General features: G+C 43.9%; 4 protein-coding genes across 4 annotated transcripts; all 4 read right to left on the bottom strand.

Annotated features, from left to right (window-relative positions):
• Window positions 1-1,582: 1,582 nt before the first annotated feature.
• LOC125766478 (putative serine protease K12H4.7) lies at window positions 1,583-3,474 on the bottom strand. The gene is made up of 2 exons (XM_049432494.1): window positions 2,874-3,474; window positions 1,583-2,789 (listed from the first exon to the last, which is right to left on the bottom strand). Exons 1-2 carry the CDS (start codon window positions 3,353-3,355, stop codon window positions 1,700-1,702), a joined length of 1,572 nt encoding a protein of 523 aa, XP_049288451.1. The 5' UTR covers window positions 3,356-3,474; the 3' UTR covers window positions 1,583-1,699.
• A 1,698-nt stretch (window positions 3,475-5,172) lies between these two features.
• Window positions 5,173-7,006, bottom strand: LOC125766479 (putative serine protease K12H4.7). Its single transcript, XM_049432495.1, has 2 exons — window positions 6,505-7,006; window positions 5,173-6,449 (listed from the first exon to the last, which is right to left on the bottom strand). Exons 1-2 carry the CDS (start codon window positions 6,933-6,935, stop codon window positions 5,354-5,356), a joined length of 1,527 nt encoding a protein of 508 aa, XP_049288452.1. The 5' UTR covers window positions 6,936-7,006; the 3' UTR covers window positions 5,173-5,353.
• A 1,157-nt stretch (window positions 7,007-8,163) lies between these two features.
• On the bottom strand, window positions 8,164-10,229 carry LOC125766481 (putative serine protease K12H4.7). Its single transcript, XM_049432497.1, has 2 exons — window positions 9,556-10,229; window positions 8,164-9,478 (listed from the first exon to the last, which is right to left on the bottom strand). Exons 1-2 carry the CDS (start codon window positions 9,981-9,983, stop codon window positions 8,383-8,385), a joined length of 1,524 nt encoding a protein of 507 aa, XP_049288454.1. The 5' UTR covers window positions 9,984-10,229; the 3' UTR covers window positions 8,164-8,382.
• A 442-nt stretch (window positions 10,230-10,671) lies between these two features.
• LOC125766482 (putative serine protease K12H4.7) lies at window positions 10,672-13,387 on the bottom strand. Its single transcript, XM_049432498.1, has 2 exons — window positions 12,697-13,387; window positions 10,672-12,619 (listed from the first exon to the last, which is right to left on the bottom strand). Exons 1-2 carry the CDS (start codon window positions 13,122-13,124, stop codon window positions 11,524-11,526), a joined length of 1,524 nt encoding a protein of 507 aa, XP_049288455.1. The 5' UTR covers window positions 13,125-13,387; the 3' UTR covers window positions 10,672-11,523.
• Between the last annotated feature and the right edge of the window lie 4,546 nt (window positions 13,388-17,933).

Below are 17,933 nucleotides of genomic sequence, written 5' to 3'. Positions count from 1 at the left end.
CGTGCGGCAAACAATGCGTGGCAGGTTCAATGGCACGGACAACGTTCGGTTGCCGCATTTCCGGCGTTAGTAAGCTCACGGCATCGACAACAAACGCAGGACAGGTATCTATCGTTAAATGGGTGAATGAATTCAGTCGGAAGCGGTTTGAGAAGTGTCATGTTTTATGTAGCGATCTACGTATCACTTTCAGCACCTTTAACCATCTGGTAATTATACATTCTTCCCATTCTCGCAATTACCGCCTTTGCCTAATATTCTGTTTTTGGGTTTATGTTTGTTTACCCCCAAAAACAATCGACGGCATTCGTGCTGGAAACAACACGGTCAACGAAAAGCAAGGAAGGATGTTTATATATGTATACTTTACATTTACCTTTTTTGTTGCTCGATTAGAACGGCCTGGCCGTATCAAGACTTATTTTACCACGTAGCAGGATAGTCAGTCCACGCTACGGAGAGACGGTCCGGATGGGATATGAACCTCAGCCCTGCCGCGTGGGCCGGCGCCGTTTATCACATATACCACCGAGCCGGCCCGTTTTACATTTATTTATTCCAGCAGAAAAATTTGATATATCATCATCAATTAACAATTGACTTCGTTATGTTAAAAAAAAAACTAATCCAACAAAATATTTTAAGTAAATAATTGATCTTTTAAATTTTTAATTATACTGTAATCGGTAGTGGGTTTATAGAACAATTAACTCTCCGAAAAAAAAATTTCTTCCACTACAAAATATAATAATCAAAAATATTTCACCGCCAAGGCCTAAAAGGAGGCCATACCCCTATTCCTAGTGTTGAGAAAGTGAAGATTAAGCACGGGCAAATTTTCCTTTCCCATCTCACTCACCCGGAAAAAATGGCTCTCGATTTTTTTGTTTCGAAGCTTTAATTTAGTGAAGAAGAAGCTAATGTTTGTTTTGGTTCCACCACGGCCTCGCTTGTCGATAGCTGATCGGCAATGAAAATCGGCAGCACGCGCACGTGAGCTTTACCTCTTTTTGTTTGTTTGTTTGTTTATGTTTTGTTGCGCTTGTTTTCTTGCTTCGCTGGTTTGTTTTTAATGAGCTGTGCTCAACCGGTTCATCTTCCACACTGCAACCGTGTGCGTGGGGTGTGAGAGTTTTTAATTGTCAATGCTTTATAAGGTGGAGATTTTGGAAAAAAATTATCCTCCTTTCCATGGGCATCTTATCGCGATTGGGTGATATATGATGACGGAGAAGAAGAAGCATTTTATTTAACGTGCATCTTAGAAAGTGCAATAAATTTGGGTATTGTTTGAATTGGGGTTGCTTCACGAGTGGTTTAGTGTTTCGGAAGTACACCCACATGCAGGAGTAACATATAGTTCGACGTCCTAGAAAGTAGTTAAGACACAATAAGTTAGAATAAGATACGTAGTTAGAAGCGCTCTGGATTAGGCAACCCATTTTCATGAGTTCATTATCAACAATTTTAGAATTGTATTAGATATCGTAACGTTGAACTTCAACTCCACCCCATGTAAGACATACATTGCATACATTTAGGAGCTCCGTTTAAAAAAGGGAAATTCCAACATTCAGTACACCTGAACCACTACAAAGACAATATTTAAAGACAAATTTTAATATTTAAAGCATACTTAAAGTAGGATGTATATTGTTTATTACTTGGAATGTGCATTTCATCTCTTTCCTCCTTTGTCTTACTTCGTCCCAATCATACCTCCATCGATCCATCCACGAACGTATGCTACGATCTCTCGTCTAACGCGCTGCAAATCCGCCGAGTCGGTCACACTTTCCGGCATCCAATCGAGCGACACCACAGCGTCGTCGATAACAAATGCGTTCGCCTGCAGATTGTTGTAATCGGTAATCGAGACAAACCGTGTCGGATCGAACTGTGCATTAACGTAAACCACATTCGTGACACGCGGATCATCCGCACCGAAATGTAAATTCGTCAACCGAACACCATCGTACACCACGTCCTGATCGATCCACTCACCAAACACGGCCCGGCAGGTGTCGATAAAGTATCGATAAGTGATGCGTGTCCCGAACGGACTGTCACCGGACGAAGATGTCAGAAACCAACCGAACTCGGTGCACAGCTGATAAAGGCGCTGCCTGATACCGAATTGAGCATTGTTCGGTGCACCAACCTCTTCGTACATTGAGCTCGCAATGTTGCTCTCGAAGTCAAACGGCAGACAATCGAACGATCCGTAGCGACGCTCGAAAAAGTTCGCCAACACTTCCAGCGCTGTTTCGGCGGGATCGGCCATCAGTTCTTCACACATACGCCCCACCGAGTCCGGGCTGGCCTGGCCGTACATTTCCGCCTCGAATGAACTTTTCAGCCCGTAGAAGAATGTTTCTATCGTGAGCGGATCGGCGGCCTCCAGCGGTACACAGGTGCGGAACATCTCCGACAGACGTTGGTACAGTCCGGCATCGACAAGGTTCTCGGCCGTACGGAAACCACGCCACACGATACCGTAGCAATCGTCGTGACCGAGCACACGGATCGTTTCACCCATATCCTCACCGAACTCCCTAAAGTTCACCCGTGCAATGACGGAGGCGGTCGAACCCCAGGCACCGTCGATGAGGCTGGGAAAACGTTGACGAGCCCAGATGGCTACCGCACCACCGTACCCGAGCCCATGCAGGATCACCTTCGCGTTCGGATCGCCGACCACCACCCGGCGCAGATGATCGATCCATTCGATCAGATCGATCAGTGCCTGTTCGACGCTCAGAAAGCGCATGTTGGGTGTGGAATAATCTCTGCAAAACCATAAACAACAAACCATCCATTCATTATCATGTACACAGTGTGATGTGGTCTACACCTTGCACCAAGTCACTTACTCCACCGGCGAACTGCGACCGTAGTAACGATGCTCATTGCTAAACAACCAAGCACCTTCATCACGGGCGATATCGTGAAACAGTCCGTTTTCGATAAAGTATGCGTTCAGTGCGTTGTTTCCACCGACTATGATGAAAATTGGTCCACCAGGCCGATAGTACGCGTCGTTCGAGACGTAATCAAACTCAAACGTCGCTCTGTTCTGCACATCAAGGTGATCGACACGTGTACGAAACCGTAAAGCTTCCGAACGATTCGACACATAACCGGACGGTACGTTTACATCCGCTCGTGTGTGTAGAAAATCAATCAGATGAGGAAATCCATTGCTTCCGAATGCAACTGCAACTAACACTAAAAATACGGCTGATCTTAAAAATGCACCGTAAACTGCCATACTGTACGAAGTAAGCAACGATACCAAACTGAGATGACCGTTTTGTGAGGCTATAGTATATTTCAGCAGAGATATAGCGCTCATATCAATAACAGTACCACCGGAAATGGCAATTTCATTGTTGTTCCTGCATAGAGAATGGTATCAGTGCGATTGGATTAATCACGAGGGTTGGTTAATCGCCAAAATTGCACCAGTAGATTAGCAGAAGATAGCAATTTTCACATTTTAACAATAGCACACTCTTTCAATTGGTGTTTGTAGAAACTTTTACATTTCACATAAGCTATCTTAATTTCAGTTCTCACATTATTTTTTTATTTGGTTATGTACCTTTCTGATTGTTTTTTGTTTATATATGTTATACTTTTTTATGATTAACGATCAAGCCTTCTTCAATATTTGAACTATTTGATCGGGTTATTTCATCATTCAGTCAGGTACAGCTCGATGGTGTAGACGAAAAATGACGCCGTGGTGTAGACGATAATTGGACTGGATATCAAATCCAATCCGGACCATTTCCCCCTAGCAAGGGCTGACTATCCGGCTACGTGGTAAACGGAAGTCTAGTAAGTAAGGCCGACATGACCTTAGAGGTCGGTAAGCCAACTCAACTACTACTTATCTAAAATTTAAGATCTTAGATACTTCGCGCCTGAAAGTATGTAATCACTATAGTAGGAATGTACGCCTGATGTTTCAATAACAATCAGAATACTTTTATATTTTTGAAAAAGGCACAAGATGGATTAGTCACTAAGGCAAGCACGGTTCCAAACTGCCTCCTAATTCACATCAAAACATTAAATATCGTCAGAATAGTAAACAAAAAAGGAAATACATACTTTCAGGTGTCACAAACACAATGCAAAATTGTGACCCAATTAACAGTAAGTACCCACGGATTAAATATGATTGTATTTGAATTTCAAACCAACCACTTCTGAGGAAGAATCAATATTATCAGTTTCTGTTTGTTCATTGAATATTAATGACGTAAAAAAGAAATCAAATTCTGACAATATTTTAATATACAAAACATTTTAATACGTCCCTTGGTAGTAAAATCTGAAACGTGGCTAATTATTCGCAACAACTATTGTACACTAAACCCATTCCAAACTAAGCACAAGCTATAGAACAGATGGCATAATGTTACGCAACGCATGCACGTCAGCACACGTTTGTTTATTCCTTGTAACACTTTACAGCTTGTTTTGTACGAATCGGCAATGTGCCATGGGATTAATAAAACACTAATTATCAACCGCAATCGGAAATGTTTCCATTTCTCACTGTTTAGGGGTTGATAAGATAGGGAGAGATATAGTAATGGGTTGATTATTCAATTATAATCCTTCACCGTGGTAAACGTGATCGTTCGATAAGATGTATCAGTGCTCGGTAGCTTTGTGAGAAACATGTGTGGCACGATCACTATTATATACCGTCACGGGGAGCGATAGGCAAAGATGTTGCCAGAAGCACAATTCGGAAGTAAAATTATAATGTGCGTAAATTTGCTAATCTGTGCTTAACGCACACGTAAAGACCTTTGCCCCAAATTTACGTCCTGCTGTTTTTGCGGTTTTGTAAGTGTGCAGGTTCGTCTTATACGATCTCGCTGCAGATTTCATCAGAAGTGTTCCATGTGTTTCCATCTACACAAAACAGACTAATCCGCTTAAATGTCCACGATAAGTACGCATATCGCAATCGCAAACAACTGCGTGCCGTTACGCTAATCGAATTAATTGCTCCAGCTGTCTTTACGAGCTGACCGCAAACCTTCCCTTATCGGTAGTGTCATAAATACGGCCGCAAACGAACACTCCACAGATTGTGCGATAGCAACACATTGGCCCTCGGGAATAATTGAATGAAAACGATAACAGAACGCAGGCATTGATTGGGGCACGCTTTATCGTACCCATCGTTTATGGCTTTTAATTGGTCAAACTAAGTCCGCTTACATTACGCAACATCGCAAGAAGTTGATGGTTAGCGATGCGAGATGTTTTTGGAACATTGTCCAAGGATTTCATCTTTTGTCTCTCCAAATGCCTTGCTGCATGATGCTTACTTCCGGAACGGACTGATCGGCGATCCCAGCCAGGTGATGATGTACTCCTCGGCCATATGCTTGGTCTCAAGCATCTCCTCCGAATCGAAGCCACTGATTGCGCGAATATCCTCCGTGTAGAAAGCGGCAGGCGTGACGCGAGCGTTCGCCAGCAGGTTGGTGTATTCCGTGATCGAAACGTGACGGAACGGATCAATTCCACCGTTCGTGTAGAGCACGTTGGTGATGCGCGGATCGGTCGCACCGAAGTGGAAGTTGGTCAGACGGACACCATCGTACAGCACGTCCGAGGACAGCCATTCACCGAACACGGCAGCACACTCTTCCAGGAACAGATCGTACGTCACCTTGGAACCGAACGGCTGGAGGGGGGATGCCGCCGTCTGGAAGTAACCGAACTCGGTACAGATGTGGTAGTTCAGCTGACGCAAACCGTACTGCTGGTTCTGGACGGCATCGAGCGATTCATCGCCGAGGATCGAGATGAAGTTCTCGAACGACAGATCGAAACAGTCACGGATATCATCGTAGCGGTCCTGCAGGTAGGCAGCCAATGCTTGCATCGGCGTATCGTACTGGTCATCCGTCAGCGTTTCACATACGCGGGCCACATTCTCGATGTTGAAGTCTTCAAACATGGAAATCTCGAGCGAAAGCACCATCAGATGAAGGAACAGCTGCACCTGGAGCGGGCTGTCCGCATCAATCGGATCGCAGGTGTTGAAAATGTCGGACACGGTTTCGGTAAGACCGGCATCGAGCAGATTCTCCGCAGTATGGAACGCACGGAAGATGGAGTTGTAGCACTCATCGCTACCCTTGATGCGGATCGTGTTACCAAAGTCCTCGGTGAACTCCTCGAAGTTGACCGTCGCACGTACGGTGGCACTCGACACCCAGGCACCGTCGATGATGTTCGGGAAGCGCTGACGGGCCCAGGAAGCCAGGGCACCGCCGTAGCTGAAACCGTGCAGAATGACGCGTGCGTTCGGATCGCCCATAATCTCACGCTTGAGGTAATCGATCCACTCGATCAGATCGAACAGTGCCTGTTCCGTGCGCAGGAACCGCAAGTTCTCGGACGAGTAGTCACTGTGAAGTAGACGGATTAGCTACCTGAGGAAACCTTGGGAATTAGTACACTTACGGCACTGGGGAGCTGTCACCGAAGTAACGATGCTCGTTGGTGGCCAAAAAGGCACCCTGCATCGCAGCCACATCGCGGAAATGACCATCCTCCATGAAGTAGATCGCACGATCAATTCTATGATGTCCACCGACGATGATAAACAACGGACCACCCGGACGGTAGTACTCGTCGTTCATGAAATATCTAAACTCGAACGTATCCCGGTTCTGTGGATCGAAATGGTTGATGCGCGACTCGAACAGACCCTCGACCGTGCGTGGGTTGCGCTTTTGATTTTCCGACACCTTCGGTATCTGGAAGTCACCGAACATGGCGCTCAGCAGCTCCAGCGGCAGTCCCGCTCCGGTCTTCTTGCCGGACGGTACCGTCTTGGCGAATGTGGTCGAAACGACCGCCACTGCTACCAGCAGCACAAACGCTAATTTCATCCTGTTTTCGGTATGGATTGTTCCCTTCCCTGCACTACCAATTATTCACAACTGAATGATCAGCCGATGGTCGGCACCGGTTAAATAGGTGTCCGATGCCCAACACACTCCAACATCTGCGTACGTCCTTTCCACCGACAGGGCGACATACGGGCACTCATTTCGCCACTCAATGTCCCATTCGGTTAGAAAGTCCAACTCTGTTCTATCTTCTTCTTTCCTCAGTTTGCGTACGTATTGTACCGCCCAATACGCGAATGCTTGATTATGTACGGCAGGGTGTTTATCAGACGCTTAGCAAGATTTGAATTATTATCACACTTGTTAAAAGGCTCTCCAAACGGGAGCTCAAACTGTGCGCGGCATACGGTAACGTACGGGAAGTGCCAAACCTCGCCATACCTCCAGGGTACCATAAAGCAGCGCGTTATCAAGGATCTGAATTGCAAGTTTGCGGAAAATACGGGTTGTGCCGAATTTCAATGATAACACGACCGCTGACGTTGATGGTGTATGTAATCGTGTTCAGCTTGGAATGTGCGTAAGCAAGATGGTTTCACATGTATGCGTACCGGGTTTTGAATTTGGTAAATAGGAAATATAGGTGAAAGAATGTGAATGATTTCTGCAGAAGATAATGGAGACATCAACGCGAGGAAAACAACGAACCGGTAGAGTGATGAATTCTAGCTACTGTTGCAATAATATTTACATTGCGTTATCCTTTATGTCCACTATCTCTCCATTCATTTTTATTACTGTACTGATTCAAGCAAAGTAGATAATTGAGGTTGTAATCTTCATTATGTAAATTTTTGGTATAAATTCTCACAATATCTAATTATATCACACTGGACAGGCGAGCACATTAACTTCCTTAGGACGTAATGGATTCGTCAGAGCACACAGTTAGTTGCTGTGTCATGTTGTGCGATAACAACCGCAGACCGCTTCAACCTTCTCAGATAGAGCCATAAATCAGCTACAAACGCAAACCATAAGGCCATTGAGGGATAGAAATTCGTACATGGACACCTTATCTAAATTGGACTGGTCAAAAATTTGTAACGATTCATGTACGAACGGTTTCAGTTTCTAAAGTGCCGGCCGACCGTTCGTATAACAATCAATCAGACTATCGACCGTCTTATCCACCTGCTAATGCAATAAAAGCAACTTGTAAACAATCGTACGAGAGAGGGACAGAGAAAAAAAAGAAACAAAAGCCAAAAAACGGAAGCATTGATATATGGAACTGCGAGGTAAGGCTACTATTTGTAAGCTTATTGTTTTATTACTTCTTTTTTTATGCGTACATTGTATGTTTCGCGGCCGTTATGCTACGGGAAGCCTCTTCCACATTAGCGTGATAAGGTGGACACAGGCATGACATGGGAATGGGGCTTCCGGTGGCCACCTACTTACGCTCTAGCAGCGCTTACGCAGTCTACTTCCGGAATGGACTGATCGGTGATCCGAGCCAGGTGGTGATGTACTCCTCGGCCATGTGCTTGGTTTCGAGCAGTTCCTCGGAATCCATGCCACTGATCGAAATGATGTCCTGGCCGATGAAGGCGCCCGGTGTGGTGCGTGCGTTTGAGAGCAAGTTCGTGTACTCCGTGATCGCCACGGCACGAAGTGGATCGATCTCACCGGTCGTGAAGAGTACGTTCGTGGTGCGCGGATCAGTTGCACCGAAGTGGAAGTTGGTCAGACGGATGCCTTCATACACGACTTCCTGGGTGAGAAATTCGCCGTACGCGGCCTGACATTCCGCCAAGAACAGATCGTAGTTCACCTTGGAACCGAACGGTTGATCCGGCGAGGTAGTCGTTTCGAAGTAACCGAACTCGGTACAGTCATGGTAGGTGGACTGGCGCAATCCGAACTGAACGTTGGCCGGTGCATCGAGATCCTCATCGGTTAGGTAGCGTACGAAGTTCTCGAACGACAGATCGAAGCACTCACGTGCATCGGCATAGCGTTCAATCAAGAAAGCGGACAGTGCCTCCAGTCCGGTATCGTACTGTTCATCGGTAAGTGCGTCACACACGCGGTTAATATTTTCCACATCGACATCCTCAACCATGGCCGCTTCGAGCGAGAGCATCATTGCGTAGAAGAGCAGCTGTACCTCGATCGGATCCTCAGCATTAACTGGTTCGCAGGTGTTGAACATCTCCGAGATCATTTCGGTAGAACCAGCATCGACCAGATTTTCGGCGGTATGGAAAGCTTGGAAGATACGGTTGTAGCACTGGCCGTCAGCCCTAGTACGGATGATATTGCCAACCTCCACGGCGAACTCCTCGAAATTGGCGGTTGCACGCACCGGCGCACTGGATCCCCAGGCACCATCGATGATGTTCGGGAAGCGCTGACGGGCCCACGTGGCAAGCGTTCCAGCATATGCGACACCGTGCAGAATGACGCGTGCGTTCGGATCACCCACAACTTCGCGCTTCAAGAAATCGATCCACTCGATCAGATCGAACAGGACCTGTTCCGTGCGCATGAATCGCAAGTTCTCGGTGGACAAGTTTCTACAAAAGTTAAAAGTTAAAAAGCGTTAGACGTTTTCCTTCCTTATCTAGCCACACCCGTGAACGCGCACACTTACGGGACGGGATGACTGTCGCCGAAATAGCGGTGCTCGTTCGTTGCCAACCAGGCTCCCTGCAGGGCGGCCACATCGCGGAAGTGGCTGTTCTCCATGAAGTACGGATTGATCGGATAGTGTCCACCGACGACGACGAACAGTGGGCCACCCGGACGGTAATACTGATCATTTTGCAGATAGTTAAACTCGAACGTATCGCGATTCTGTGGGTCAAAGTGGTTCACACGCGACGTGAAGCGTCCCTCGACCGTGCGCGGATTGTTCGATACGTAGTCCTTCGGCGGACGGACGCCCTCACGGCGGCTTACGATCCGCTCGATTGCCGGGAATGGGCGACGGCTCTTCTCAACCGACTTGCCCGAAACGACGACAATTGCGGCAAGCAGCAGCAGAGCTGCCACCTTCACACTCACTGAGCTAAGCTTCATCCTGACCACTGAGCTTTGGTGTACGATTAACGACTAAATGGTTTCCCATCAGTAGCGCGACGGTTAAATAGTAAGCAGGATCGTCCCTGCTCCAACCCTGAAACAGGGCACGGGGAACAGCTCGTGACCATAATCAGGGAAATCAAGGGGGGTCGGATGTAATTCTTATCGTAGTGTATATTATCGAAATGTACTGTTTTTCAACCATGACGAGTGAAGAATTGCCCATCGCTTGTAGGCGAAAGGTAGGGTGACTGGAGAAGGTCACACAAGGCCGGCGAGGTGTGGACGTGACAATGCGGTTGCGATATCACGCGGAAGCTATATCGACACAGGATGGAGATTTGGAAAATCGCCATCGGATTATGAAGTATCCAGTGCTACTTCAGAAAACCTTATCTTATCCATCTGGTGTTTGATGATGCACTTTAATGGTTAAGTAATGAGCAATATAAAGGGGCCGAGCGGGGCAGGGACACAAGGATATTAGAGCATAAGATTTAGGGATATGTTTTATTTCATAATGTTGCTTAAGAATTGATTTAGTTATATTTTTATTACTATTAATAAAATTTATTTTATTGTTGTTATTGAATATATGGACGTATTAATATTTACATAAAATGGTTGTTTTCTTTGTCAGAAGGTACTCCGTTAAGTTTAAGTTTGACGAAAATGACAAAAATAAATTTGGCTCTCTCTCTCTCTCTTGTTGGCTTAACGACCCTTGAGGTCATTTGACGACCATTTATGGCTTACTAGACTTATTTTGTCACGTAGCGGGATAGTCAGTTCTTGCTACGGGGGACGTCCCAGATGCGATTTGATACCCGGTCCAGTCTTGTGGAACCGGTGCACAATTTGAAAATAGCATTCACTCATGCATTCGGGTTTGCATAGCTTAACGGTTATTTGAAAAAATACCCATTATTGCATACCTATCAGGCGTATAAGACGTTTGGTCGATTTCCAGTGGATACAGAGTCGACCAACAACCTTAGTGTTATCAACAAAACCAGGGGTCGCGCAGATTCATGGAATATTCACACATTATGGAATATGGAATTTAATACAAAAAGTAAACTTCGAGCATTTGAGTTTCTGCGGAAAACCTAATAAACTACGGAATGCTCTACTCAATACCTTTGCGGGCAACAAGCGGCCTAGTGTGAAGGACATGAAACGGGATACTTTTATGATTTTTATTATCCTGCTCAGAGGCGGATCATCCACTACGCTAACTAAGCGGCCACTAATGCAATAAATGCAACTTGTGAACAATCGTACGAGAGAGGGACAGAGAAAAAAAGAAACAAAAGCCAAAAAACGGAAGCATTGATGTATGGAACTGCGAGGTAAGGCTACTATTTGTAAGCTTATTGTTTTATTACTTCTTTTTTTATGCGTACATTGTATGTTTCGCGGCCGTTATGCTACGGGAAGCCTCTTCCACATTAGCGTGATAAGGTGGACACAGGCATGACATGGGAATGGGGCTTCCGGTGGCCACCTACTTACGCTCTAGCAGCGCTTACGCAGTCTACTTCCGGAATGGACTGATCGGTGATCCGAGCCAGGTGGTGATGTACTCCTCGGCCATATGCTTGGTTTCGAGCAGTTCCTCGGAATCCATGCCACTGATCGAAATGATGTCCTGGCCGATAAAGGCGCCCGGTGTGGTGCGTGCGTTTGAGAGCAAGTTCGTGTACTCCGTGATCGACACGGCACGAAGTGGATCGATCTCACCGGTCGTGAAGAGTACGTTCGTGGTGCGCGGATCAGTTGCACCGAAGTGGAAGTTGGTCAGGCGGATGCCTTCATACACGACTTCCTGGGTGAGCCATTCGCCGTACGCGGCCTGACATTCGGCCAAGAACAGATCGTAGTTCACCTTGGAACCGAACGGTTGATCCGGCGAGGTAGTCGTTTCGAAGGCACCGAACTCGGTACAGTCTTGGTAGGTGGACTGGCGCAATCCGAACTGAACGTTGGCCGGTGCATCGAGATCCTCATCGGTTAGGTAGCGTACGAAGTTCTCGAACGACAGATCGAAGCACTCACGTGCATCGGCATAGCGTTCAACCAAGAAAGCGGACAGTGCCTCCAGTCCGGTATCGTACTGTTCATCGGTAAGTGCGTCACACACGCGGTTAATATTTTCCACATCGACATCCTCAACCATGGCCGCTTCGAGCGAGAGCATCATTGCGTAGAAGAACAGCTGTACCTCGATCGGATCCTCAGCATTAACTGGTTCGCAGGTGTTGAACATCTCCGAGATCATTTCGGTAGAACCAGCATCGACCAGATTTTCGGCGGTATGGAAAGCTTGGAAGATACGGTTGTAGCACTCGTTGCCAGCTCTAGCACGGATGATATTGCCAACCTCCACGGCGAACTCCTCGAAATTGGCGGTTGCACGCACCGGCGCACTGGATCCCCAGGCACCATCGATGATGTTCGGGAAGCGCTGACGGGCCCACGTGGCAAGCGTTCCAGCATATGCAAAACCGTGCAGAATGACGCGTGCGTTCGGATCACCCACAACTTCGCGCTTCAAGAAATCGATCCACTCGATCAGATCGAACAGGACCTGTTCCGTGCGCATGAATCGCAAGTTCTCGGTGGACAAGTTTCTACAAAAGTTAAAAGTTAAAAAGCGTTAGACGTTTTCCTTCCTTATCTAGCCACACCCGTGAACGCGCACACTTACGGGACGGGATGACTGTCGCCGAAATAGCGGTGCTCGTTCGTTGCCAACCAGGCTCCCTGCAGGGCGGCCACATCGCGGAAGTGGCTGTTCTCCATGAAGTACGGATTGATCGGATAGTGTCCACCGACGACGACGAACAGTGGGCCACCCGGACGGTAATACTGATCATTTTGCAGATAGTTAAACTCGAACGTATCGCGGTTCTGTGGGTCAAAGTGGTTCACACGCGACGTGAAGCGTCCCTCGACCGTGCGCGGATTGTTTGATACGTAGTCCCTCGGCGGACGGACGCCCTCACGGCGGCTTACGATCCGCTCGATTGCCGGGAATGGGCGACGGCTCTTCTCGATCGACTTGCCCGAAACGACGACAATTGCGGCAAGCAGCAGCAGAGCTGCCACCTTCACACTCGCTGAGCTAAGCTTCATCCTGACCACTGAGCTTTGGTGTACGATTACCGACTAAATGGTTTCCCATCAGTAGCGCGACGGTTAAATAGTAAGCAGGATCGTCCCTGCTCCAACCCTGAAACAAGGCACGGGGAACAGCTCGTGACCATAATCAGAGATATCAAGGGGGGTCGAATGTAATTCTTATCGTAGTGTATATTATCGAAATGTACTGTTTTTCACCCATGACGAGTAAAGAATTGCTCTTTACATCGCTTGTAGGCGAAAGATAGGGTGGCTGGAGAAGGTCACACAAGGCCGGCGAGGTGTGGACGTGACAATGCGGTTGCGATATCACGCGGAAGCTATAACGACACAGGATGGAGATTTGGAAAATCGCCATCGGATTATGAAGTAGCACTGGATTTGAATCAGAAAGCCTTATCTTATCCATCTGGTGTTTGATGATGCACTTTAATGGTTAAGTAATGAGCAATATAAAAGGGCCGAGCGGGGCAGGGACATAATGATATTAGAGCATAAGATTTAGGGATATGTTTCATTTCATAATGTTCCTTAAGAATTGATTAAGTTATATTTTTATTACTATTAATAAAATTTATTTTATTGTTGTTATTCAATACATGGAAGTATTAATATTTACATAAACTCAATACCTTTGCGGGCAACAAGCGGCCTAGTGTGAAGGACATGAAACGGGATACTTTTAGGATTTTTATTATCCTGCTCAGAGGCGGATCATCCACTATGCTAACTAAGCGGCCACTATGCATTCAATATGCATGTCTTACAATATTGCAATACTTTACTTATTTTCTTTCGTCGGTTATGGGACCCCCACACATCCACCCCACCCTCGTCATCGCAACCCGGGTTTTAGGGGCCTCGAGGATTCTCAGTTAGGGCTTCCAAAGCTGACTCGCCGCACCTGGTCAGCACTTTTGAATTCAGTTGATTTATTTTAATGCCAATTGGTTGAAATAAGTTTCTTTTCACTCAAATAATGCTTTAAATTTAAAAAAAGAATAAAAAAATGTAAAAAAAATATAAAAATTTGAAAATTTCCCAAGGCTATCGTAGCCTTAGTTTTTTTTGTTGAGTAATTTAGCAAAATTTTATAAATTGATTTATTTTAAAGCCAATTGGTTGAAATATGTTTCTTTTCACTCAAATAGTAATTTAAATACAAAAAAGACCAATAAATAAGAAAAAAATAAAAAAAAATCTAAAAATTGGAAAATTTCCAAGGCTATAGCCTTAGCTTTTTTCGAGTAATTTTGCAAAAAAATTAAATTGATTTATTTTAATGCCAATTGGTTGAAATACGTTTCTTTCACTCACATAATGCTTGAAATTAAAAAAAGAATAAAAAATAATAAAAATGTAAAAAATGTAAAATATTTAAAAATTTGTCAATCTACTAAGGCTCATTTTTGCACCAAGTTTTGCCTATAACTCGGTCGGTATCCAACGGATCGCCAATCCTTAACCTGTGGTCGATAGATGGCACCAATGGCTACATTTTCTTCTCGGACGGCCATGCCCTCAGATGTCTGTGCCAGAAGTTATTCGAGGAACCAAGTTCCATACCCTGTTTGAGAAAATGTCAAATTTTCCTCATTTTTGCACCAAGTTTTAGCTATAACTCAGTCGGTATCCAACGGATCGCCAATCTTTAACCTGTAGTCGATAGATGGCACCAGTGGCTACATTTTCTTCTTGGACGGCCATGCCCTCAGATGTCTGTGCCAGAAGTTATTCGAGGAACTAAGTTCCTTACCCTGTTTGAGAAAATGTCAAATTTTCCTCATTTTCGAGCAACGTAGTAAAAATTTCAAATGTGATATATTTTCATGCAAATTTGTTGCAATGTGTTTCTTTTCACTCAAATAATGCTTCAAATTAAAAAAATAATAAAAAATCAGAAAAAAATTTAAAAAAAATTTCAACTCGACAATTTCATAAGGCTTACCCCTTACGTTTTTTTTGGGAAATTTTGCAAAAAAATTAAATTGATTTATTTTAATGCCAATTGGTTGCAATGTGTTTCTTTCCACTCAAGTAATGCTTTAAATAAAAAAAAGAGTGAAAAATAATAAAAAATCAAAAAATTCTAAAAAATTAAAATTTACTAAGGCTCATTTTTGCACAAAGTTTTGCCTATAACTCGGTCGGTATCCAACGGATCGCCAAACTTTAACCTGTGGTCGATAGATGACACCAGTGGCTACATTTTCTTCTTAGACGGCCATGCCCTCAGATGCCTGTGCCAGAAGTTATTCGAGGAACCAAGTTCCTTACCCTGTTTGAGAAAATGTAAAATTTTCCTCATTTTCGCACCAAGTTTTGCCTATAACTCGGTCGGTATCCAACGGATCGCCAATCTTTAACCTGTGGTCGATAGATGACACCAATGGCTACATTTTCTTCTTGGACGGCCATGCCCTCAGATGTCTGTGTCAGAAGTTATTCGAGGAACTAAGTTCCTTACCCTGTTTGAGAAAATGTCAAATTTTCCTCATTTTCGAGCAACGTAGTAAAAATTTCAAATGTGATATATTTTCATGCAAATTTGTTGCAATGTGTTTCTTTTCACTCAAATAATGCTTCAAATTAAAAAAATAATAAAAAATCAGAAAAAAATTTAAAAAAAATTTCAACTCGACAATTTCATAAGGCTTACCCCTTACGTTTTTTTTGGGAAATTTTGCAAAAAAATTAAATTGATTTATTTTAATGCCAATTGGTTGCAATGTGTTTCTTTCCACTCAAGTAATGCTTTAAATAAAAAAAAGAGTGAAAAATAATAAAAAATCAAAAAATTCTAAAAAATTAAAATTTACTAAGGCTCATTTTTGCACAAAGTTTTGCCTATAACTCGGTCGGTATCCAACGGATCGCCAAACTTTAACCTGTGGTCGATAGATGGCACCAATGGCTACATTTTCTTCTTGGACGGCCATGCCCTCAGATGTCTGTGCCAGAAGTTATTCGAGGAACCAAGTTCCATACCCTGTTTGAGAAAATGTAAAATTTTCCTCATTTTCGCACCAAGTTTTGCCTATAACTCGGTCGGTATCCAACGGATCGCCAAACTTTAACCTGTGGTCGATAGATGGCACCAATGGCTACATTTTCTTCTTGGTCAGCCATGCCCTTAGATGTCTGTGCCAGAAGTTATTCGAGGAACTAAGTTCCTTACCCTGTTTGAGAAAATGTCAAGTTTTCCTCATTTTCGAGCAATTTAGCAAAATTTATAAATGTGATATATTTTCATGCAAATTTGTTGCAATGTGTTTCTTTTCACTCAAATAATGCTTCAAATTAAAAAAATAATAAAAAATCAGAAAAAAATTTTAAAAAAAATTTCAACTCGAAAATTTCATAAGGCTTACCCCTTACGTTTTTTTTGGGAAATTTTGAAAAAAAAAATTAAATTGATTTATTTTAATGCCAATTGGTTGCAATGTGTTTCTTTTCACTCAAGTAATGCTTTAATAAAAAAAAGAGTGAAAAATAATAAAAAAAATCAAAAAATTCTAAAAAATTAAAATTTACTAAGGCTCATTTTTGCATCAAGTTTTGCCTATAACTCAGTCGGTATCCAACGGATCGCCAAACTTTAACCTGTGGTCGATAGATGGCACCAATGGCTACATTTTCTTCTTGGACGGCCATGCCCTCAGATGTCTGTGCCAGAAGTTATTCGAGGAACCAAGTTCCATACCCTGTTTGAGAAAATGTAAAATTTTCCTCATTTTCGCACTAACTTTTGCCTATAACTCGGTCGGTATCCAACGGATCGCCAAACTTTATCCTGTGGTCGATAGATGACACCAATGGCTACATTTTCTTCTTGGACGGCCATGCCCTCAGATGTCTGTGCCAGAAGTTATTCGAGGAACCAAGTTCCATACCCTGTTTGAGAAAATGTAAAATTTTCCTCATTTTCGCACCAAGTTTTGCCTATAACTCGGTCGGTATCCAACGGATCGCCAAACTTTAACCTGTGGTCGATAGATGGCACCAATGGCTACATTTTCTTCTTGGACGGCCATGCCCTCAGATGCCTGTGCCAGAAGTTATTCGAGGAACCAAGTTCCTTACCCTGTTTGAGAAAATGTAAAATTTTCCTCATTTTCGCACCAAGTTTTGCCTATAACTCGGTCGGTATCCAACGGATCGCCAATCTTTAACCTGTGGTCGATAGATGGCACCAATGGCTACATTTTCTTCTTGGTCAGCCATGCCCTTAGATGTCTGTGCCAGAAGTTATTCGAGGAACTAAGTTCCTTACCCTGTTTGAGAAAATGTCAAGTTTTCCTCATTTTCGAGCAATTTAGCAAAATTTATAAATGTGATATATTTTCATGCAAATTTGTTGCAATGTGTTTCTTTTCACTCAAATAATGCTTCAAATTAAAAAAATAATAAAAAATCAGAAAAAAATTTTAAAAAAAATTTCAACTCGAAAATTTCATAAGGCTTACCCCTTACGTTTTTTTTGGGAAATTTTGAAAAAAAAAATTAAATTGATTTATTTTAATGCCAATTGGTTGCAATGTGTTTCTTTTCACTCAAGTAATGCTTTAATAAAAAAAAGAGTGAAAAATAATAAAAAAAATCAAAAAATTCTAAAAAATTAAAATTTACTAAGGCTCATTTTTGCATCAAGTTTTGCCTATAACTCAGTCGGTATCCAACGGATCGCCAAACTTTAACCTGTGGTCGATAGATGGCACCAATGGCTACATTTTCTTCTTGGACGGCCATGCCCTCAGATGTCTGTGCCAGAAGTTATTCGAGGAACCAAGTTCCATACCCTGT

The sequence above is a fragment of the Anopheles funestus genome, chromosome 2RL, assembly GCF_943734845.2.
Source record: "Anopheles funestus chromosome 2RL, idAnoFuneDA-416_04, whole genome shotgun sequence".
Classification (NCBI taxonomy): Eukaryota; Metazoa; Arthropoda; class Insecta; order Diptera; family Culicidae; genus Anopheles; species Anopheles funestus.
Note: the sequence above shows the minus strand (reverse complement) of the source record. Positions and strands in the feature narration are given on the sequence as shown.